Source organism: Pistacia vera, unplaced genomic scaffold, assembly GCF_008641045.1.
Source record: "Pistacia vera cultivar Batoury unplaced genomic scaffold, PisVer_v2 Contig734, whole genome shotgun sequence".
Classification (NCBI taxonomy): Eukaryota; Viridiplantae; Streptophyta; class Magnoliopsida; order Sapindales; family Anacardiaceae; genus Pistacia; species Pistacia vera.
In genome coordinates, this window is record NW_022196595.1 from 339,894 (window position 1) to 364,273 (window position 24,380).

The 24,380-nt window shown below is 35.0% G+C and overlaps 1 protein-coding gene across 5 annotated transcripts; it reads left to right on the plus strand.

Annotated features, from left to right (window-relative positions):
* Positions 1 to 5,471: 5,471 nt before the first annotated feature.
* LOC116115221 lies at positions 5,472 to 20,792 on the plus strand. 5 transcript variants are annotated; one of them, XM_031401379.1, is made up of 12 exons: positions 5,472 to 5,882; positions 6,315 to 6,392; positions 10,212 to 11,174; positions 11,465 to 11,550; positions 11,649 to 11,743; positions 11,848 to 12,138; positions 12,264 to 12,767; positions 12,924 to 13,680; positions 13,831 to 14,061; positions 14,173 to 14,297; positions 14,988 to 15,400; positions 19,485 to 20,792. In XM_031401379.1, the coding sequence occupies exons 1-12, from the start codon at positions 5,787 to 5,789 to the stop codon at positions 20,511 to 20,513; spliced, it is 4,668 nt and encodes a 1,555-aa protein (XP_031257239.1). In that variant the 5' UTR covers positions 5,472 to 5,786; the 3' UTR covers positions 20,514 to 20,792. The 5 variants fall into 5 exon arrangements, with proteins under 5 accessions (XP_031257239.1, XP_031257240.1, XP_031257242.1 ...); XM_031401380.1 differs by having other exon boundaries at positions 11,854 to 12,138; XM_031401382.1 differs by lacking the exon at positions 5,472 to 5,882 and having other exon boundaries at positions 6,313 to 6,392; positions 10,209 to 11,174.
* The last annotated feature ends 3,588 nt before the right edge of the window (positions 20,793 to 24,380 follow it).

Here is a 24,380-nt window from a genome sequence, read left to right on the forward strand (position 1 = left end):
TTTTCATGTGTTGTGCCTTGCGGGTTTTGAGCTGCTATTTTTTCCAGCAAAGCCAGCACATGTTTGTTATGGTTGATGCAATCGAGTTTTGGAATCATACTCGACTTTATTTTGGGCTGTTCTTTGACTCCTCTCGATGGGTTATGGTTGTTCCTGTCCAGCCAAGGCAGCAGCTGGTTTGCTCCATGTAGGGGTGTTCAAAAAAATGCAAAAACTGAACAGAACCGAAAAAACCGTTAATCGAAAAAATGGTTCAGTTACGGTTTGAAAAATTCAAAAAACTGGATTTTCGGTTTGGAAAAAATTAAAAAAGGTTAACCGAAACCCCTTTTTTGAATCGGTTTTACAAATATATATATATTAAATAAAAAAATAATATATATTATATATTAAATAAAAAAATAATTTCATTTCGAACTTTTATTTGTATCAATTTTTAATGTATTATTAATAGTGGTCAATGGATGCATGTAAATGTTTAATTTTTATTTGGATATGTATTGTTTATATTTACAATTTAATTTAGGGAAAAAAAAAGTTTTATAAAAAAAAAGGAAAACTAATTAACCGAAAAACTGGTTTTGTTCGTGAATTTTTCCGAACCGAAAAACAAGTTCGGTTTAGAAAAGCGGTTAACCGCTTTTGAACACCCCTAGCTCCATGGTTGTTGCATTCTAGCTTGTTCCTTGGTCATGTCCAAGGTCATGTCCAAGGATGTTGGTGCTTACGGTTCTCTCCCTTTTTCTGTAATTCTTTATTATTTTTATAATTAACTTTTACCCAAAAAAGAAGTGTTGGAATCGCACCGGGTCGGCAGCAGGTGGTGGTTATGGAGGTTATGGAAGAGGAGGGGGAAGTGGCCGGCAGTAATTTATCAAAATTTATAAAAGAAAATAAAAAATAAAAATAAATTGAATTTACCATTCTATCCTTCAGAAGTTTAAATTAACGGAAAAATTGGATGGATGGGTGGGAAACTGTTGTTTTGAAGCTTTTAGGGTGGGAACTTGTCGTTCGCCCTTTTAAAAAGTATTACAAACTTCCTTATGTAGGGCATTTTGGTAATTTGATTACGATTATCAAACTGATCTACCATAAAAATGTGTAGACAAAATTTTGTTTACCTATATGAAAGACAAGATTTGTCTTGGCCATCATGGTCGATTCCCCCCCCCCCCTCTCCTCTTTTTTTAAGGAAGAACGACTTACACATACCCAAGGTTTGCCGAAACGATAAGTTGGTATCTAAAAGGTTTTGAAATGACAAATAGGTACTTTTCCGTCATGTTCTGTTAGTGATTTTCATTTGATAATAGTGAAAAGACTAAAATGCCCTTGAAAGTTTAATATTTTAGTTTTTTATAAATTTAAAAATTTCTAAAGAACCCCATAAGTTTGCTAATTTGGCTAAATACCCCAATATATAAAAATTTTATAAAATAACAAAAGCACCCCCGCCACCCGCAATGCCAGATTTCGACCACCACCGCCGAAATCTGACCGGAAAACGCATCGATCTGGCCTTTTCCGACATGGATATGGCCGAAAAATGCCAGATCTACGTCTGGCCTTTTTCAGCCTCGACGGCCAGATCTGGCCTTTTCCGGCCAGATCGACGTGTTACGACATAGATCCGACGAGTCTGTGTTGTAACACAATTTTCCGGCAAGATTTCGGCCTCGACGGCCAGATCTGACCGTAGATCTAGCATTTTCCGGCCAGATTAGCCACGGATCTTGCCGGAAAATGCCAGATCTACTCGTTACGACACAGATCCGATGGGTCTATGTCGTAACACAATTTTTCGGCGGTGGTAGCCGGAATCTGGCACTGCGGGTGGTGGGGGTGTTTTTGTTATTTTATAAAATTTTTATATATTAGGGTATTTAGTCAAATTAGCAAACCTAGGGGGGTTTTTAGAAATTTTTAAATTTATAAAAAACTAAAATATTAAACTTTCAAGGGCATTTTAGTCTTTTCACTATTATCAAACGAAAATCACTAACAGAACATGACGGAAGGTACCTATTTGTCGTTTCAAAACTTTTTGGATACCAACTTGTCGTTTCGGCAAACCTTGGGTATGCGTAAGTCATTCAACCTTTTTTTAAATATGAATATTGAGAGATTGAGATGAGTATTTTTCTTTTTGGGTTTATTTTAGTTAAGGAGATTGTGAGAGAGATTAAGGTTTCCAAGTTTAAGGTTATATATTTTAGGTAAAAAAACCCTTTAATTGTTAAATTTAAGGTTGGAAATTGAAATCGAGTGGAATGTTGATAGTTTCCAAAACCATGGGTACCAACTGATTTTTTCCAAACCAGGGTGGGCAAAATATTTCGAACAAAATTAATTAATTCAACATTAGATAGAAAATTCAACCCATTTATGTCAAAAAAATTTAATTAAAGTAAACTAGAAGACCTAATGAACATATTTAATTAAGCTCCAACGGATTAATACAGTAAGCAAATGGAAGTTTTTCAAAAAATATTTCTCAAATCACGTGCCGTAGGTTCGTAGAATTCAATCACTCAAGTTCATAGTCACGCTTACATAAAATTCTAACACATCACATAACTTGGTAGATTTTGCATAATGAAGAAGAGACTATACATAACATAGTTAGAACGTATAGTTGAAAATATGATTATGTTTGGATAGGAACATATATAAGTGAAAATTCGACCCACAAATGAATATCAGTTCCATAAACAAAGTCACATAAGCATTGTTCGATCAATCACATAACTTGAAAACAAAACACATCATATCTTAATTTGTGCAAAAACACATTGTTTATCCGAAAACATTCTGAAATCAGACTTGCATGTCTTACAAATACAAAAACGTTTTACATAAACATGTTGTAAGCTTATTGAAAAACATTCACAAAAATATTTTATTCAAAGTAACGTATTAATCTTCTAACCTAAATTTGAAAAATCTACAAGTCTAGAACCTTCACGCTCTAAAACCTCAAACCTTTCATCATTAAAACTCAATACACGTAACGAAATAATACTTAGCTCGTTGTCGATATAGATCGGATTCCCCTTTGTTAGTCTTTCTCTTTTCATTTCTCTCTCTCTATCTTCTATTCTTTGGATTTTTGCTTCTTCAAATTACGACATAAGTTTTATAAAAGAATTTAACCCATATAACGTATATATATACTTAAGGCTTTCATGACCTTATATAAGATCTTTCTATATATCTCCTTAATCTTGTAAGGCGACATATTTATTTCACAAATTAAATTCCCCACTAAATTTTTACACCTTGTAAAAATTTTAAGGGGTAGTTTCAGTATTTTCACATAATTTTCAAATTTCACAAGTTCTAATTCAACACATTCCAAATGCACAATTGTATATGTCCAAAGTCAACCCTTTGATGACTTGAAACTAGTCACTCCCTTAATTGAAACACACAACACAACAACTTTCCTTGTAAAAAAGTATCTAGTTTTGTTTTTTACTTTATTTAAGAATTGTGTATTTCATGATGAATCCCTCACATAAATAGTTCTTATCATCATAATAAGTCTTGGAACCTTAGAATATGTCTTCATCAATGCATAAATGAATAGTGCCTTATTCATTATCATATTTATAGAAATTGATTTTTTTTTGCAAGGCATAAATCTAAACATATGGTTCACCAAGAAGTTATGGATAAAGTTTGTTCAAGATCATAGGTTACATGCTATACTTTTTCACTAGTTTTCGTCCATCGAAAAGATAACCATACCAAGAAGGTGAATATGCCCTTAGAGTTGTATATTTGAGACATTTTGTGAGCATTGACTAGTAAGATTGGATAATGCTGTTGGCTATTGCAGCAATTTTCAGATAATTTGCATTGGAGTAAATTAACCAATCGAAGTCTTTTTGAGATGATTATGGGCATCCACCTCTTACATCATAAATTTTGGAGGGTAAGTACAATAGAAGTAGTCCTTCAATGTTCAAAGTTGTCAAGACTTGACATGAAAGCAAACAAACATTACAAAATCGTACTTGAGCAAGACAATGAAGAAGATGAAGAAATGAAAGGATAATAAACAAAGTCATGTGGAGTTTTCTGTGGGAGATATGGTGTTTGTGAAGATTCTAGTCAACCAACACACGTAAACAAGCTCACTTCATAAGGGATTTCTATAAAAGTATACAAGCCCTCAATTGGGGCTACTGCCGTGACACAATTTTCACCTGATTTTCCATATTAGTTATTAAAAGCCTTATCATGAAGATATAAAATAATTAACAAGGAATGAGCCCAAAAAAGTATCATTTGGCACCACTTCCACATATGATAAGGTTTTAGAAGCCATTCTAGATAAAATAGTGGTTAAGAAGAAGCATTACAATTCGAATAGTGAGTATTTGGTGAATTTGAAAGGTTTAGCAAATTGTGAAACTAGTTGGAAGTTTAAGCATATACTATGGCAGTTTGAAAGCAAGATACGAGAGTTTCACAATAAAGACGTGATAAGCGCATCATAGGATTAGGTAGGACAAAATATCACATTTGACCCAACCTTATATACTTAAACTTGCTCGTTTCTCAATTGGAGGCTTCAACTCATAAATTATTCCTAAAGAATCACTCTAGAAGATTAATTCCCTCACCCATTATATCTGTCACATAACTCTACATTTGATGAAAAAAAAAAGAAAAGGATAAGGATAAGAGTATCTTAAAGAATAATCTATGGATTATGTTAGTAGGGTTAATCCTAAGTAGTCATTTGTAAGACACTTATATAGATTTGTATTGTGGATTATCTTTGTATACAACTATAGTAGTTAACTTTGCAATTTATTCATTCATTCCAAACATTATATTCTAGGTAAGCAATGTGAATAATTTAGACTTATTTAAGGCCTAAGTTAAGCTCTAAGGCTACATAGTTCTTTCAAGTCTGCGATATTAGATTTAGGCCAGTTGCCATGCCAACAATTGGCGTTGCTTGTGGTCAATGGTCACACTCGGCCTATGGCCTTGCACGATCATCGACCTTGTGTAGCTTGTAAGCAATGTGACTTGGCTACTTGTTTTAGTTTCCAATTTTTTTTAAAAATATTTATATTTTTCATTTTTTGTTTCTCTTATCTTTGGAGATTATTTGTCTCTTTATCAAATTATTTTACTTATAAGATTTTTAAATATAAGTTATGCATTATAATTATTCAAATACCCTTTTTAAGTTTTAATTTTAATTGTCCAATACTATCAAGTACAGTATCTCGTTTTTAATGATTTACATCTTTTAAAGTTTTCATTGAATTTTAATTAACAAATATCCACTTAATAATTCCTCTTTCAAAAATACAAAATACTTATTTCCACGGCGTATGAGACCCTCAAAGGGTATGGACCGAATATTAGAACACCTGACAAAAATTCGGATATAAAATCCAAAATTCACGAAATTTAAAATATAAATAACAAAAGAAAAAGAAAAAAATAAATAAAGGGAGAGAGAAATATTTCCCCTAATTCTAGAGAGAAGTAATTTAAAGCTCTGTAGACGAAGAAAATCCTCGTACCTTCAACTATTTTAAATATTTCTTTCATTTCTCAGATCATTCAAACTGTTGAAATATAGATATAAACTTTCAATCTTGCGGGTGTTCGTGACGAATTAGGAGAAATATATTGTGTTCAATTGCATCTGTAACGCGCCTGAATTGAGATTAGAGTGAGAATCGAGAGAGAAATACGCAGAGGCATGTTGTGATTTTTGCAATTTTGTGTTTAAATTTAGAATCGAAGAGTTGATGTTAGGGTCTGTTGACGATCGATTGGCAGCCGAAAGGAAGGAACGAAGTGTTGAGGAGCTTTACAATGCAACGAAATTAATTTATCAAATAGAGGCAAGGATGTTTTGCGATTAGGGTTTTGTTATGTTTTTATTTTGGTAATTTAGTGTTTCAATTACTGTGCTAATTGTTCTATTCAAGTTTTGATTTTTGATTAAGTTTGTTGTTGAATTAGGGAAATTAATTGTCTGTTTTGTATTAATTTCTGTTTGATTGGGATTTTTGTTATAGTAGGGTGGGTTTTGATTGTGCGTTAAAAATTAGGGTTTTTAGCTACTTGGAGAAATTGTAGCATTTTCTTTTTCTTTTTTTTAATTTTTGGGTGTTGTTGGGCTTTGTTCTTTGATTAAAAGGTGAAATATGTTTGAAGCTTTTAGTGATTGAGCTTCCAGCGTGATCTAATATCTTAAGATTGTTATATGTATCAGCTTCTCAGTAAACAGTGTTGGGTGTACTAATTGATATAATTTTTAATGGGCTTTTTAGATCACACCAGTTTTGAGAGGCAGTTGCCGCATGCAAGGACCCGGAGAGGAAGCAGATCTTGATGTCGAGAAGAATATGGTGAGATAACATGGTAATTTACATACTGTTTTCTTATCTGCAAATCTCCCCATTTCCCTCTTGTTTCTTGTTCATTTTTGCCTTCATGTTTATGGCATATGAACAACTGAGACTGTGAAGCTTTCTTAATGTGTTTTCAAGAATGCATGAACCTGTTTATGGTTAATAGTATTGCGTAAGTCTAGACTTTGGTGAATAGAAGGTAATGAAAACTTAGCACAGGGCAAGCTGTTTGCCTTTTAGTATTCTTGAAATTGCATGAACCATTCTCTTTTCATTATGAACATTAATATGATAGTTATTCCTTGTGAACATTGAATTACATCTATTTGTGTATTGAGAAATTTGACGTCTGATTGTCATCATTTCAGTTTATATAACCGGTGTGATTAGTTGCAATGGTAAACTGATCATATCTTTGTATGGAAAATAATTATTTTAGTTCTGTGTATGATGAATTAAGTTATCTGACTCTTAATTTCATATATTGACTGATCGAAATCTAAATTCCCCTCTATCTATGTATTTTTTGATTTTCACTACTGATGTGGTGATCTTGTCTAGATTTTACATATCGTTTGCCATATTAATAAAACTTGAAAAGTATAAAAGTTAAGGGAACTTTGAAGGAGTTGAAATAAAAGTTGTTTCGGTAGTGCAAAACTTGGAAACCTTCATTGAAACAGAGGGCTGTTTGTTAGGAGAAGATGCATAAATATTGAGTTGCACACATCTTCTACAAGTTGTATTTTTTTTATCCTTCAACCTTTCAGTGAAATTTTTTGTGAATTAGGTTGTATTTTTGAAATTTTAGTGCTTTTAAATTGTGGGACACAGTCATCTAGAGACTCAGCATGTCCTTCCTTTTAGTATGTTTTTTTGAATCAGGACACATACTTCTTGTTCCTTTTACCAAAAAAAAAGAAAAAAAAAAAAGAAAAAAGAAAAAAAAAAAGGAAGAAAAACTTTACCTAGTGACTTGCTGACTGATTCTGGTACTCCATAAGAGCTGCTTTTGGCCTAGCCATCTTGCCCTTCAAATATGTTATGAAGGGAGATTGGATTTACTTGGACTGGAAAAAAGACTAGAAATAATGCATTCTTAATAGCATGCTTGGGTTTATATAACATTTCTATAGGCAGGAATGAGCTGTAATGGTATTAGGATTTTGTAGGGGTGGATTGCAGATTAGATGTGCTTAGAAATGATAAGTCTTGTTAGTTGGAAGTCCTTTGAAGAGGATACATTTGTGTCTATGTTGCTCAAACCACATTATAGCATCTCAAATTTTTTGAAATTTTCATGCAGGAAAAGATGTTGGTTTGGAGTCTTAAGAACATGTATTGGATGGAAAACCTTAAGAATATGTTGGCCTATGTTCTGGAAATAGTCGAGTCTTCATGCTGACCCACATATTTACTCCCATGAAGGCATTGATTAGGCTATGCACAAAAAAATTGAGTCATTGTTATGCAGTAAAATAAGATTGATTGAAGTAGAATGAGAATCATCACTGTTACAATTGGTATGTTTAGTGGATTGCTGGAAATTTCAAAGTATTTAGTAAGTTCCCCCCCCTGACAATGTAGGAGTAGAAAGAAACATATTGCAGGATATAAATGTTTTTCTTAGCTTTGGGTATGTTCGAATCTTAAACAGGAATGATAAGGCTAAACCAAGGCATTCCATGTATTGCTTGATGAAACATTGTGTTATATATGTTTTTTTTATTNAGAAAAAAAAAAAGGAAGAAAAACTTTACCTAGTGACTTGCTGACTGATTCTGGTACTCCATAAGAGCTGCTTTTGGCCTAGCCATCTTACCCTTCAAATATGTTATGAAAGGATATTGGATTTACTTGGACTGGAAAAAAGACTAGAAATAATACATTCTTAATAGCATGCTTGGGTTAATATAACATTTCTATAGGCAGGAATGAGCTGTAATGGTATTAGGATTTTGTAGGGGTGGATTGCTGATTAGATGTGCTTAGAAATGATAAGTCTTGTTAGTTGGAAGTACTTTGAAGAGGATACATTTGTGTCTATGTTGCTCAAACCACATTATAGCATCTCAAATTTTTTGAAGTTTTCATGCAGGAAAAGATGTTGGTTTGGAGTCTTAAGAACATGGGTTGGATGGAAAACCTTAAGAATATGTTGGCCTATGTTCTGGAAATAGTCGAGTCTTCATGCTGACCCACATATTTACCCCCATGAAGGCATTGATTAGGCTATGCACAAAAAAATTGAGTCATTGTTATGCAGTAAAATAAGATTGATTGAAGTAGAATGAGAATCATCACTGTTACAATTGGTATGTTTAGTGGATTGCTGGAATTTCAAATTATTTAGTAAGTTTTTCCCCCCCTGACAATGTAGGAGTAGAAAGAAACATATTGTAGGATATAAATGTTTTTCTTAGCTTTGGGTATGTTCGAATCTTAAACAGGAATGATAAGGCTAAACCAAGGCATTCCATGTATTGCTTGATGAAACATTGTGTTATATATGTTTTTTTTTATTTTTTTATTTTTTTTATGGATCAAAGAATGTCAGAAACCTTTCGCTTTGTCTTCTGTTATGCTCTAATCTCTGGGCGGCATTCTTGTGTGTGTATATATATATATATATATATCATAGATGGTTCTCGAGTGGCCCATCACCCTTTTTTGTTTTCCTTTTGACAAGCATGAATTTAATCATGTCAATATATATTCTAGACATACATATGTTTTCAAGAATTGACCCCTTTTACCATGGCCTACACTATGGTAGGATTTTTTTTTTTCAAAAGATAAAATTAAGGCCATATTGACGGTCTTTCTTCATGAGACTCTTTTCTGCTTATATGGTAAGGGTTTTGTTTAGTTTTTTTGATGAACTGGGTGGACTTTTTTTTCTGGAAAAAAGGAGGGTCCAAGACATTATTTATATACTTTGGAACTATTTAGAAGCACACTGAAGTAGATACTTCTTGGCTTCAAGCTCAATTAAGATACAGTAAGCATTGAGAATCAATTTTTCAATTTATAAATGGTAAGCATTGGCTAAACCAGGTGTATTGCAATATATTTGGGTTGATATGCAAAAATGTGAACACTAGTGTGTTGCTGATTATAAAGCTCTGAAATATTTGCATGTTTTCCTAGCCTTAAATGTTTCCAGGGTATAATTTGGAGATTAGAAGCAGGAAAGAATGAGTTATTCTTTACACTAAAATCAAGAAAAAAAGCCATCTTTCTGTGAGGAGTTGCAGGAGTATGACAGACTGTTGTCCAAGCAAGAGGGTGGCATCTTAAAAATGCAAAATTATGTCCTAGTATAAAACTTGTACTAATATGAGGCTTGCAAGGAAGTTTGGGACATGATCTTTTATTTTTATTTTATAGATTGCTCTATGTTAAGACTATTCAGGGTATCATCTAAGGAACGAGGAGTCAATTGGTAGTTGAAAGTCTGGACCAACAATAGTGTGGTTGGCGACTTTTCTTATGCCTGGAGTTTTGGGGTAAATTTTATGTGCACTGAGACAAGTTACTAAATTAGAATTATGCTTACTGTAGATATAGTGATGGTCATTTCAGTTATGTGTCTTTGAATGCGCTATACTTCTGAGATATCATTTAAACTGTTTTATCAATTCATTAAATTTTAATTTTAGTTTTCCTAGTTTGACATGGATTTACTGCTAAGGTGGGATTTATCTTCATATTATTCTTGTTGGCCGGAAATGGATGAACATATGTTTTTTAAGGACTGTCATTTTTGTTCTTTTTGGCTCTTGGCTTAATTAAATTTTTCTTTGTTTTTAGTAGGTAACATCACAGGCTGAAAGAAAATTTGGCAAGCATTCCATGAGTCGAAAAAATCTTATGAGAGCAGAATCTGGAACTTGTAACGTCTGTTCCGCTCCTTGTTCATCTTGTATGCATCGCAAGATAGCTATCATGGGATCAAAGATTGATGAGTTCTCTGATGAGACATGTCGCGAAACAACAGCTAGTCAGTTTTCTGGTAATGACAATGTTGGCTCTAAAGGTAGACCATGTGGCAGCCTTCAACATGCTGCCAGTGAAGCAAGTAACCTGCTCAGTGCCAATTCAAGTCATGATTCTTTCTCGGTGAATGCTGAAAGCAAAGCAACCGTTAGGTCTTGTGATATATCTGTTACTTCAGAAGATTTTGATACACATCCAAAGTTGTCCTCTGGTGGAGCTGGTGCAGAGGATCAACTATCTCCAAAACCTGACTCTGTTTTGGATCAGAGAATCTTCTCTGCTAAGTATGATGATACCAAAGGTGTGGAAGGACATGACGATAATATGTCAAGTGTTAGTAGAGCCAATGATGCTGATGCAGCAGATGGTGACAGATATGTAGACTTTAAGAATTTATCTCATAGTTCAGCTTTAGTTTGTAGTTTAGGTCCAGAAGGATCTGGGAAGGCACCATTTTCCCAGAAATTAGGCTCCTCAGATATTCCTTCAGCAAAAAAGGCTGATACTGGTTGTGGTTCTCCAAAGGTTCAAAGTCCATTTTCTCATTCTCACAGTGACAAGTTGCTTATTGGAGGCTTTCCTGAAGTCTTGACAAAAATATCTCCAAAGTCAGAAGCAGAAGTTGAGAAGGATAGTGGGGAACCACCTGATGAAGCTTGTAAAAGTTCAGGCCATGATGAACATGATTTGAAGTTCAATGAGTTGGATTTACCTGACACCCAGCTTCCACAAGCAGCTTCTGGGGATGATAGTGATGAGTCAGACATTGTAGAACATGATGTGAGTAAATGATGCTTTCACTTTTTCTGCTTCATTGAAAAGAAAAAAGAAAAGTAACTTGGAATAGATGTATTCATTACCAGTGAGCTCAAGATTGTTCTTGTTTATGTTTTGGTTAAATGGATTATGGTTGCGTTCAATTGACGCTCAGTCTAGTTTAGCCTGGAGATGACCACTGGGATTCATTTTGACTTGTTTGGGATCCTTCCTTCCCTTTTCTGTATTCACTTGATAATCTAAGTTATTGAAAATGAATATACTTGCTGAGCACATTCTTTTTTTTGAAACAGGTAAAAGTATGTGATATTTGTGGGGATGCAGGACGAGAGGATTTGCTTGCTATTTGTAGTAAATGCAGTGATGGGGCAGAGCACACGTAAGTATATACAGTCTCTTATCTTTGTTGCCTATAGCAATTTTTAGTATTTAATATTACAGATCGAGTCTTAACATTGTTTTTGCTATATATAAAAGCTATTGCATGAAAGAAATGCTTCAAAAACTTCCTGAAGGTGAATGGCTATGTGAAGAATGCAAGTTTGCGGAGGAAACTGAAAATCATAAGCAAGGTAGGTAAAACTGAAATAACATGTTGGGTTTTGAGTAAAAAATCATTATTGCAGAAACATGAGCACTTTATATTCTGATCATTTTGTAAAATCCACTTTTAAAGTTTTAGATACAGAGGGTAAAAGAACAAACAAATTAAGTACACAAAGCTTTGGTAAGAGACAAGCTGAAAATCTAGAGCCTGCTGCAGCAGCTAAAAGGCTGGCTGTTGAAACAAGTCTAGGACCAACAAAATCATCCAGCCCTACCAGAGCAGCTTCTTTATCACGGGATAGTTCATTCAAAAGCATAGATAAGGGGAAAGTAAAGCCAGCATCTTTTGGTAATATTTCCAGCAATGATGTCTCAGAAACTGCACGTTCTCCTACTGGTCTGCTGCTTCAAACACCCAAGGGTATACACCTTTCTGCTGGCTCAAAATCTTTTTTACACATTATTTATGCAAAAGCCAAAAATGCTCTTTTCGTTGTGATATATTCATATTATTTTGGGCAGTGATTCACGTTTTTTATTGTTCAGGTAATTTATTTAAATCCAATTCATTCAGCACCAAGCCAAAAGTGAAACCTGTTCCTGAAGTTATTCTTCAAAAACAGAAAGGGAGCAGAGAGCAAGCACCCCTTGATATGAAAGAAGGGTTTTCTAGAGCAATGAGCAAATCTCAGTCGTTTAAATCTACAAATTTTGGCCGTACAAGTACTAGCGAATCAAAATTTAGAGCCGTTTCACCTCGATTGTCTCAGGATCTGAAAGGACTAAAACAATTGAAAGAGCGCACTCTATTTGAAAGGAAAAATTTGTCGAAGTTGGATAAGTCTCATGCTGTTTCAGCAACTGCTAGTGCTGTCGTCTCAACACCCAAGGTTGATCAAAAGCTCACATCTCGTGGTGAAACGGTGCCTCTTGCATCTGCAGGCAACAACCGTGAGTCAAAGGTTGTGAAATCTGAAGGAAAAGTAAGTATTTTGCCAAAATCAAACAGCAATCTAGCTCGTAGAGGTGCAGAAGTTCCAGCTTCTCCGGGTATGCCCTTTGTTGACAAAAGATCATGCTAATGCTGTTTATCATTTTTTTCATTCTCACTGTTACCACATATTTTTTCTTAAACATTAGGTTTCCTTTTCTTTCATTTTGGTTTGTGCAAAACTAAGAGATTGTTTTGTTGTTTGAACAATGCAGTTGGAGCTTCGTCTATGAATGGAATGTCCAGTTCTTCTGCTGAACAGAAGCCAAACCTTGTTATCCCCAAGGATGAGCCCTCATCCAGTTCTTCTTGGACTGCTGATAGGCCATCAAATAGTGTTAATGAAATTCTGCAAGATTGTCTACCTCGATCACTGGAATCAACAACTCAGGGTGAAAAACTCAATGTTAGTCGTCCAAGGCCTACTCTTACTACTGGTTCAAAAGGTGTTCCATGTCAAAAGTGTAAAGAAATGGGTCATGATGTGGAAAGTTGCCCCATTACTAGCCCACAGGTTTCTGGTATTGATATACCTGCTGGAAAGAATTCTAGGGAGGAGATGATCAAAGGTAATAAGTTGAAAGCTGCAATTGAGGCCGCCATGAATAAATTGCCTGTATCATATGGAAAGAATAGAGTGAATGATCAATCAGATGGGTTGGATTTGGATTGTGAAAGAGCTTCTCAAGAGCAATTATCAGTCTCAAATAAGACGAAGAATATGATTTTGTTTGAAGAAACACATGAAGCACAAACCAATATCCGAAACGGTTCCTCTGACTCTTACAAACAATCAACAATCAATCATGCCAAACAGTTTGGTGCTAATTCCTCTGATTTGAGAGTTAGGGATCCAAGTTTTACTGCTCCTTTTGGAAAGGCTCCAATGAAGGACTTGTCTGGTCACGCTTTGGCAGCATCGTCTATTCTTTTAAAGATGTCAGCCATCCCAGAGCATGAATACATTTGGCAGTGAGATCCTCTTCCCATTTTAAATCATTATCTTCATTTATTGGAGACTCTGCATTTGTTTTCTTTTCTTTTTCTTATATATGATTCTTTGGTGGTTGTATCTTGCTTCTTGAAATTTCAAGTACTTTAGCTTCTATTGCATACCTGCAGGGGGGAATTTGAGGTATATAAGGGAGGAAAAATTCCAGATTTATGCGGTGGAATTCAAGCGCACCTATCATCTTATGCATCACCTAAAGTTCTTGAAATGGTGAACAAATTTCCCCAGAAAATTCAATTGAATGAAGTACCTCGCTTGAGCACATGGCCAATGAAGTTTCATGAAGGCGGTGCAAAAGAAGATAATATTGCTCTTTACTTCTTTGCCAAAGATCATGAGAGGTCAGTGCATGATAACTTATTTTATTTTATCTTTTAATTCAACAACGGTCTTCCGGGTGCTTTATATTTTGTACTGTTCTCTACTTTAATTTTTGTTTAATTCTGCTACAGCTATGAGAGAAACTACAAGTTTCTGCTGGATAGCATGATGAAGAATGATTTAGCACTGAAGGGAAACCTAGATGGTATTGAACTCCTGATTTTCCCATCCAGCCAGCTTCCTGAGAATTGTCAGCGTAAGAATCAGCTCTTAATTATCGTAGAAGCACCCAGTTTAATTTAGATAGTTTATTGTGCTTGACCCTACGGTGAGGCCAGAATATATATCTTTCCAATGCAAATTCTGAGGCTTGCACTAATAAATTTGTCTGCCGGGCACCATGCTTATGAGATGACAAACTCTGGAGTTTTGATATCTGCATTGTGTACAATATTATATTTAATATACTATACCTCAATTGGGGGTGCATTGAAGATCTGTGAATACTTGTTGACTGAGAATAAAGAGGTATTTAGGGATTTCTTATATACATATGTTTGTGAGTGTGTGTATTTTTGTGTTTATGATATGCATCAAGAGGGTAAGAATATGCTTGAAGGTGGAAACGATCTTCTTCAGGGGTTTCTTATGAATGTATTTCTGTGTGTCTGTTTATGGTACTTATCAAGATTAACAACATGCTTCTATGGAGTTAGAAACCTTTCCATTGCTGATGCTTGCAACTATTTTGATGGTCATGCTGCTTTATGTAGTCACATTTTTGTTTCGCACTGAGAGAACAATGCCTTTACTGGGGATTCAAGTTACTTTGCTGCTGGATTAGATCACTGCTGCTTGGATGCCAGAATTTGTGGTCAAATTAAATAATATAATATTAATTTAGAATCATGCTAAATGCTAAAATTCATTTATTTGTTTTTGGCAGGTTGGAATTTGCTATTTTTCCTATGGGGTGTATTCAGGGCAAGGAGAATGAGTTGCTCCAATGCCGCAAAGAATTCAAGTATTATTGGTGGTTTGAATATGGTGTCCCTGGAGAGAGATATTTCTGCTGATGACATGTCTTTGTCTAAGAATCTATGTTTGCCCAAGCATGTAGATAAAGATTCATCTGCTTCTGATAGTTCTCGTAACATAGCCCCAGCATTCAGTTGTCCTGACAAGGCAGGCATCACAGTAAACGGGGATTGTGAAAACAAGGCATCTTGTGATGAGCAGACATCTTTGGGTTCACAAGCCCACTCTCAGCAACAGGATGGACTTGACTCCAGATTTATGTCAAGGTCTGCAACAACCACTCAATTCTCCCAGGAAATGAGATGCACCACTCCTCCCCTGGTAAGGTTTATTTACTTCTGCTTGTATGTAGATTGACAAACAAGATGTCAAGTACTTCCTGACTGTTGTTTCATATAATTGCTTGGTTTTTTTATTCATGTCCTTGTTTGTGGTGTATGTTCATGTTGAATTTGGCATTGATAGGATTCCTGTGAAATACATGGTTTACACTCAGAGACTAAAGAGAATAAGTGCTTGTTTAGGGTTGATGTAGTTTGGAAATAGTCATTTATTTCTCAATCTAGGACTCGCAACTGTTTCAAGTTGATTTTTCATAATCAATTTAATAAAAGATTTTGAAAAATAACCTCGAGTATCTTTTCAAAATCATATTATTTCTTGAAGTTGATAATGTCAATGTCCAATTAAAGAAAACCCTTATAAAACAATACAAATTGCAAAATAAATTTGTACTAATGATTAGGGAAATTAGAGAAAATGAACACAGTTGCGGGGGGTGTTAATAAAAATAACCACTCAAATTTGTCCTCCATATTGACCACCAAAAAGGACAATGACAAAATACTCCCATAGTAAAACAACAATTAAGACCTATATCTTCCACTTCTTGTCTCTCTCTCCCCTCTTTATTATCTATTTCACAACTCAACTCAACTGCAAAATTTAAGAAGAATTGCTTATGTTTATTGTTTTGGACAGATTAAGACTTGTATTGATTTAGTTTTGAATACTTGGTGTTAGATTTGTTTGTGTTGTTTGATAGTTAGGGTATATATTGTGTTAAATATTAAAATCTTGGTGAGATTTTTGGTGATTTATTCTGTTTGTAGATGATAGATACCCATCTAACAACTCAAACAATTGGGCTGGATAGTGGGCCTTTCATGGGCTTGGGTGGAACTTTCCTTGGAAAATTGGCTTGCCAAGGGAGGGTGCCCAAGCCCTTTATAACCCACATGCCTACCCTTTTTCCTTCCAATGTGGGATCTTAACATTCCCCACGCTTCGAGACCTAATGTCCACTTTGGCCCATTCTTGACGGCTGTACTTTGGGTGGCTTACTCTCCCAGGTCGTCCCTTCCCAGGTAGCCCTTTCCTAGGTCGCCTTTTTCGAAACATTGTTGGCCCCCTCTGGATGGCTTCACTCTGAGTACCTTACTCTCAGAGGTCGCCCCTTCCTAGGTAGCCCTTTCCCAGGTCGCCCTTTCCAGAACATGGGCTCGGGCGGGGTTTGGCTTTGATAACATTTGGTAGATACCCATCTAACAACTCAAATAATTGGACTAGGCAGTGGGCTTTTCATGGGCTTGGGTAGAACTCTCCTTGGAAAACTAGTTTGCCAAGGGAGGGTGTCCAAGCCCTTTATAACCCACATACCCACTCTTTTCCCTTCCATGTGGGATCCTAACTGTAGAGAATAAGAGTTTTTGATGAAACTTGATTGTAAGTGGGAATTGTTGGGAAACCTTGGTTTAGGGAGCAAGTACTCTAAAAAACAAACCAGAAACCTATGGTTCTAGGAGCTTACTTTGGGATCGCGAGTTTTGGTTCTGAAACCGCTGATATATTTGTGGGATCAGGGTTTTTGGTTCTGAAACCCCCATTCCATGAGGTGGTTCACGTTTATGGGGTTTTCTAGGAAAAAGAAAATTCAATCTCACGAGGTTTTGCTTCACCATGTTGGGATTCCACTACATGCTAATCCAACTAGGCTACTTTTAATGTATTTCATCAGCCATACATCATTTATATTCAATAATTCATGACATTAACACGAAGCATTAGACATTTAAATCAAATCTAAGAACTCTAGGTTTTCTAGATCATGAAAAGTAAGCTTCTAACATACTGTCCATTATATTACAATATGAATTGAACAAAAATAATGAATAATCATAAATATCTGGATAGCCAAAAATTGTTCAACTTCATGGCTTGTAATTGATTCAAGTAGAGAAAGAAGAAAGTATTGAATATAGAATAGAAATGGCATTTGGTTTATTGGAGTTGGTCTTTAATATGGAGGAGACACTTGAGAGTAGCTTATTTTCGTTTAGCACCCCTCAAATGTAGTCATTTTTGTCTATTTCTCTAATAATTATCTAATTAAATTAAGAATTTGATACTTCATTATTAAAAAACCAGTCATACTAGCCTTTTTATCACTTATAGTTTGATTGTGTTGCAAGATGCACCATAACAAGAAAGGGCTGAAGCTGGCAGCAACCAGGCCATTGGCCAGAGGATCTTTTTCTTTTTTAATGTTTTCAATTGATTATTAATTTAATTAATTAAATAATTTTTATAGTTCTTAAAAATATTTTCTGAGATAAAGTATGTTCATTGCACTTGTTAAACGTGTAATAGGACTTTGAAAATCAATTTTAACACATATCGCTTTTGAAAGCACAGATATAATTGATTCTTTCCACAATAGAGCAAAAAGTGGTTAAGTTGAAAGTTACAACAACTCCAATTGAGCCTAAACTTTTTATTTGTATGTTTTATGTTTATTTACTAATTCTGGGTTTCTTAATTTCACAATTTTAAACTAGATTAATTTGTTTGTGAAGAATGGTGCCAACATTGGTTTTATTGTATCTTTCTGATCTTATTAATGGTTTGGTGAAGATGTCTATGAATTTCATTCTTAGGTAGGTTATTTTCCTACAGCATTATTTTTCTAGTGTTTATACTTTTTTTTTTTTCGTACTTCATATTAGTGTTGAAATCTTTTGGCTTGCAGATTTTTTTCTGTTTTCTTTAATATACTAGATATGTGTTCAATCATGCTACATCCTCTTTCTACATCATTTCACACCTAGAAACTCTTTTCATCTCTCCATTGAATATCTCCTCTGGTTTCTATCATTTCCCCCCAAATCCTTTTAAGCTTTCGCATTTTTCTTGAGGATATCCATATCAGATTAGGTTTAACCCCTTATAGATGCGCTTATTGGACTGCAGAAGCAGCAGAGTTATTCAATATTTGAATTCAAAATTTTTGTTATCCCCTATAATTTTGGAAATAATCAATTATCTTTCCACGATTGGAAGTGTTTGAAATCAATTGTCAAAAAAGAAAATACTAGGAGATTATTTTTTTCAGTTCTAAATCCAACGTAATTGATATATGCAAATATGTAGTCTGATTTGGTTATTTACGAAGATAGAAGCAAGCACCAAACAACCAGCCTGACAAATAATTCTCAGCTGCTGCAGTCCATTATGCCATATATAATGAGCATATGCTTTGATGCTGGAACTCCATGTCAATCTAGTAGGATATATGTGTTTGTGGTTTATTGGAAAATGTATGCTCTTATGAGATGTTTCAAATAAGATGATCCAACATGTTCTTTTCTGCCAATTGGCGCATGATGTGTAAGGGAGGCTGAGAGCTTAGACCACTTGTTCCTGGAGTGAGCATATAGGTTTGTAGCTGTGGATTAGTCTCATTTTTGCCTCAAATCTCTGGCTCCTTTGTTCTTGTGTTGGTCTTATCAGAGAAAACATCAAGCCTATCTGGTTTAATAGGATAGCTAGAGTGTTATGGGGCTGTTCAGCTATGGCTATTCTATGTTATCTTAATAGAATTAAAAGAGTTTTTGAAGATAGAAAGGGAAGGGAGCCAATCCTTATTGGAGAAAGCCTGTTTCAGGCTTCTCTTTGGTTTTTGTTTCATTTGAACTTTAAGGCTTGCCTTTTTTATTTTATTTGTCATAACTGGGAGGTTCCAGTGAATTGATTTAGGGTGTCTAGTCTTTAGCCGTTTGCTGAATTCAGGACTCTTTATAATGTCCTAAGATATGTATTTTTAGATTTTGACTATTTTGAGATGTTCTAACGTGAAGATGTATGCATAAACTGTGGAAAATTTGTTCCTTACTTTCGTAAATTTTTCTTGAATTAATATAAGTGTTTTTAGTTTTTATAAAAACATGTTGGTGCCTGCATGTTTTTTTTGGCTATGCTGTATTTTCGGCTCACCATTCTTTTTTCATATTATGTGCTGCTTATGCTCCTTGATGTGTTGCCTTCTGTCAGTCATGTTCTTTTATATCAAAGCCGTACAGTCACTTCCTTTATGATGCATATTAATATTTATTCATTACTTTTGCAGGAAGAGTGTAAACTTCCAGTGTGCAGGCAGGGCGCAGAGCTTAAACCCTCTCTTGAAGAAATTAAAACTGATATTGGTTCCAACAAAGTTGAGAAGACAGAAATGCATATAGGTGCTCCGTTTGTCAGAGAAGAGAGTTCAAAATTAAAAATTCTCCCTGTAGGTGATGAGGTGACTGTTGTTTCTGAGAAGATGCCAGATTTAATGATAAGGGGCAGAAATCAAGTTGATCTTGAAAGGTGCTTAAAGGATGATGATGAGTATATAGACACAGAAACTGCCTTGGGTAGAAACCTGAACTTTAAAGGGCTCAACTGTCAGCAGTCCAATCACCATAAGCGCCTACACTTGGATCTAAAGGAAACTGTGTCAGAAAATTCTAGCGGCATAAGTCAAAAAATGACTTGGAAAGAAGCATTTGTAGATGGAGAAAGTTCTAGCAAGAAGCCGAAGACATGTTTTAGTGGAACATATGGATATAGTAGTTCCAGAGATAGAGATTCTTTTAGTGACGGATTTTCATCACAGAGAGATGATCTGCATCCCAGTGCTTCAGTTGAGGATAAGAGATGTGATGTGCTATGTGATGAAAAAGTTATTCCTGAGGACTTGGGAACTACAGAGAGGTACTTCTTTCCTGTGGATTCACATGTAAAAGATTTGCAGTTGGGGTCTAACCCCATGCCATGGAAAGCACTCTCATCGAAGGATGAGGATCAATTTCGTGATGGGTTTCCAAATCTCGAGCTTGCTTTAGGGGCTGAGAAGAAACCACCAAATAAGGGAATGTTGCCTTTCTTTGTTGGATCGGTAGACAAAAATAATAACCAGGACAAGCCTCCGGATAAGGTGACTGATAAGGGAAAGGAGGAGGATGTGTCTGCGTCCCTTTCTCTTTCGCTTTCATTCCCATTTCCGGACAAGGAACAACAAACTGTCAAACCTGTTCCGAAAACAGAGCAGCTCCTGCCTGAAAGGCGTCATGTGAATACTTCGCTGTTCCTCTTTGGGGGTTTCTTGGACAAATAGACCAACAGTGAAATCTCACAGTTTGTACATTATTGTGCCCGATTTGGAATTATGAATGTCAATGTATACCAAGATCATGGGCAATGATCTCCATGGGCTTTATAGGACATCTACTTTTCCATCTGTTAATAACCCACACAGGACTTCTAATAATTTTTCTTTACCATTTTTCTTTTAGATATTTTTGGTTTTTTTGAGTGCATAGTTAAAGGCTGTTTGTATATAAAGAGAATCAAAGCCAAGCACAGTTTCAAATGCCAGAAGAAATTTGCAGACCAATGTGTTGTGAGGAATTTTGTTTTCTTTAGATTTCTTTTTCTATTTCTGTCTCTTAAGATTTTTTATTGCAGTCGGTGCAGTTTTCCAACTTGAACTGTTCGTTGCCAGGAAAATATGGTATTGACAGGTGATGTGATGCATTTGAATTTGGAAGGTTTTATGAGTTGTAATGAACATAGGCATATGTTTTAGAAATGAGTAATACTAGCCTTACAAATACTAGCCTTACAAAGAAGTATATAAAGAGATAAATTCAGTCCTTAAAATTCATGATTGTCTTTCTTTCTCTCTTTTTCCCTTCTTTTAAGGGTTGGATTTGTCTCTTTGTATGTCTCTTTATAAGGCTAGTATTACTCTTTAAAAAGATGCAACTTCCAATTGTTGGGCTATAAAACCAACCTTTGGAGGAGCTATCTATTTTCTCAACAATTCTGGCATTAAATACTCGACGATGCTGGAAATACGCAAAGGTTACCTATGTTGAGCTTGCCTCTTGTAACAAGAATAGTTTCTTTGCTTTTGTCTCAATCGCATGTCTTATTGAGTATAAACATTCTTGCTAGTGAAATTATTGCATGCTCATTAGTTTAGAATTGGGAAAAAATCAATGACCACTCCTACCTTTTCTTAGACTCAAGGTGTGTGCTAACTTTTGAGAATTTAATCAAATTGTAGCCCAGGATTTCAAGAACTCATCTACAAAACGCGCTTTTGTTATTTTTGTCTAACTTTTGTTATTAAAGTTAATGTTTTAATAACCAAACCGAGGTGAAACTTGGCAAAGTTGTCGGGTCCCAAGTTGACCGGTTTAACTAGTTTGATCGACTGATCGGATCGGGTGTCAAAAGGTTTAAAATTTAACAAATACACCCTTGAAAATTATAGTGAAGTTCTTACATGTTTGGAATTTAGCAAACACACTCCAAATACAAATCGGCGGTTGATTGGTTGGTGGTGGTGACACATAAAATGCAATCCCAATTATCTCTTGAGCCAATTCCCCAGAAAATTTACCCTAGATTTGATAGAAATTAGTCAGATCTCACCATTGTTAGCGTCATCAACCCTCTCCATTACCATGAAAATACTCTTCTCAGCCTCCTAACCAAAACCCATCTTACCCACCCCTGTTCACCTTGCCAATCGCAAGCAAAAGCTAGCTGTTGTTGTCGCCAATTTTTTTTTTTTTTAATCTTCGGTCTATTCAATCACTAGAAATCACCGCCCTCACCACCATTGCACTCACCGATCCTTCATCTTCAAAACTCCCAACATCTAGGCCTTCCATTGTTCATCAATCATCATCCAAATTTCTAGGATTTTCGATGACTAGGGAAATTGGTAACCCGGCCCGGCGAAGGCCATAGGCCCTGGTTAAATCAGTCGGGTCTAGCCAGATTTTAAAACAATGATTAAAGTTGCTTGAAAAGATTAAATAACCTCTAAACTGTGAAATGTCCATAACAAAGATTGTCATATGATATGACATATCTCATGTTTCATGCTGCAAATTTGCAATGAATATTCCTCTGTCAAATGCATTCATTTCAACAAAATAAATACAAGAAAGTCAATTAATATGTTAAAAACATTAAATAAAATTATTTAGAAAGAAATCAACTAAATAAGAATATAAGAGATTGATATTAGTAAGTTACCTGAATCATAAGCTTTTGTGTCCTCCAAGTAATTTTCAACATGAGTTGGTGTTGGTGCACATCTTAACCAATCTCATATACAAATTAAGACTTCCATAAAATGTGGAGTTAAACAACTCTGAATTTGATCAAGTACACAACCCGATGTACTAAAAGTTGATTCGGAAGCAACTGTAGACACCGAAATTGCAAAGACATCTCTTGCCATATGTGAGAGAACCTTATACTTCGTAGTTATTTTCCTCCAATCTAAGACATTCAAATCACTCTTAACGGGTTCACATTTCTCGTCAAGATATCATTCTACCTCTGTTTTGTTTTCATCATGTATTTGTTCTTCCATCTCCTCCAAATATGCTTACGTGACCGGGGTCGAAGTTACTATCATCATCGTAACCAGTAGCAGCTAAAGACTGATCAATTCCCATGGCGTGAAAGGAATTGGAAGTTTGACTTTCTTCTAAACTTGATGGAAGTTGATCATAAAATTCATACAATCGTTATAACACATCTTTCAAGTTTCCAAACATTATCCCAACTTTTTGCAAGTCATTGGCATAAATCCTTTTATAGCAAAAGTTCATATATTTCATTTTATACCGAGGATCTAATACCATTGCAATCAGCACCATCATGTTGGTTTTATCAATACTCCTATAATACTTGTCAAACTTCTCTCTCATTTTCTTAGATAAGTTGTGAAGACAAACATTAGATTCTTTTATTCAAAGAAGTGACAATACCAACTATCTCATGAAAATAACTATTAGAAGTCACCTATTTCGACCTTGACATCCATTTTGTAGCTTTTAAAAATTTGCAAACACAGTTTCTTTTTCCCAATCCTCAACTGAAGGAGTTTCATATGACAAATCAATACTATAGTTTGGCTCCTCAACTTCCAACCTTTTATGTAAATTGACTCTATGTATCATGTTGTTCCATTAATAAAAGACATTTTATTATATCGTGTAAATCATTATATATGTATTGATATATGTACATGTCCTTAGAATAGTCGAACTGTGACGAGGGTGTCGAATGTTATAAATCTTGATTGTGAGGACCCTGTGAGCACATATAGTGGCCATTCTATAATTGTTTGTAGCCTCGGTGTTATCCTTACCAAGGACACGGATAATACTGTAAGACTATCATAGCATTGAACGACTCTACCGAAAGATAGTGACATATCTCATATGTCAAAGTTGTTTGGCGACAACTTGGTGCAACGCATGGGTGCTTCTATTTGCCAAGTTCATTGGACTGGCCCATCAAAGGATTCCATATGGATGGTAACTCCAGTGTCCATGAAATATAATGTGTGAAAAAGCAACACCTAATTTTACCTTATTTAAATTATATAGAAATGTCGTGTAGTAGTACAGAGCAAGTAATGGTCTTTCCAGCAGAAGACTTTTCTAATTAACTAACTACCTACTTAAACAGGGGGTTTCTATGATTAAACATTAAAAACAACTAACTAAAAACAAGTAACATAATTATACAAATGAGAGAATATGAAAAAACTTTGATTGAAGGATCATTCGCCACCACTAAACATGTAATGTAAATCAATAAAAACATCCTTTAACTTCCTACCCTCTTGATTACATACACTTAGAAAATACTGAACGTTGATAAGTTCCATCTCTCCTTACTGAGTCTTGGATTAGATATGGTCGTAACCCAATTCCCTATTTATTAAATAACCTAGGATATGATCTCTAAATTCAAAGTAATAAAAGCATTAAGATGTGAAAGACCTATTGAATCAAGGCTAAACTCATATAGTCGGTTTAGTTATCCTAAGTGATTACCCCCAAAATGCATGCAGACATACACTTTACCACTAGTAAAGCGATTCCGTGCTAAACAACCTAAATTGACAATAATAGACTAATTCTAATGATTTAATTGCGCACTTAAA

What these genes read in the sequence shown, in the direction of transcription:
- LOC116115221 (XM_031401379.1), top strand. Translation starts at nt 5,787, where the DNA reads ATGTTAGGGTCTGTTGACGATCGATTGGCAGCCGAAAGGAAGGAACGA. An exon ending in CAGACATTGTAGAACATGAT is followed by an intron (nt 11,175 to 11,464) that starts GTGAGTAAATGA and finishes TTTTTGAAACAG; the next exon opens with GTAAAAGTATGTGATATTTG. An exon ending in AACTGAAAATCATAAGCAAG is followed by an intron (nt 11,744 to 11,847) that starts GTAGGTAAAACT and finishes CCACTTTTAAAG; the next exon opens with TTTTAGATACAGAGGGTAAA.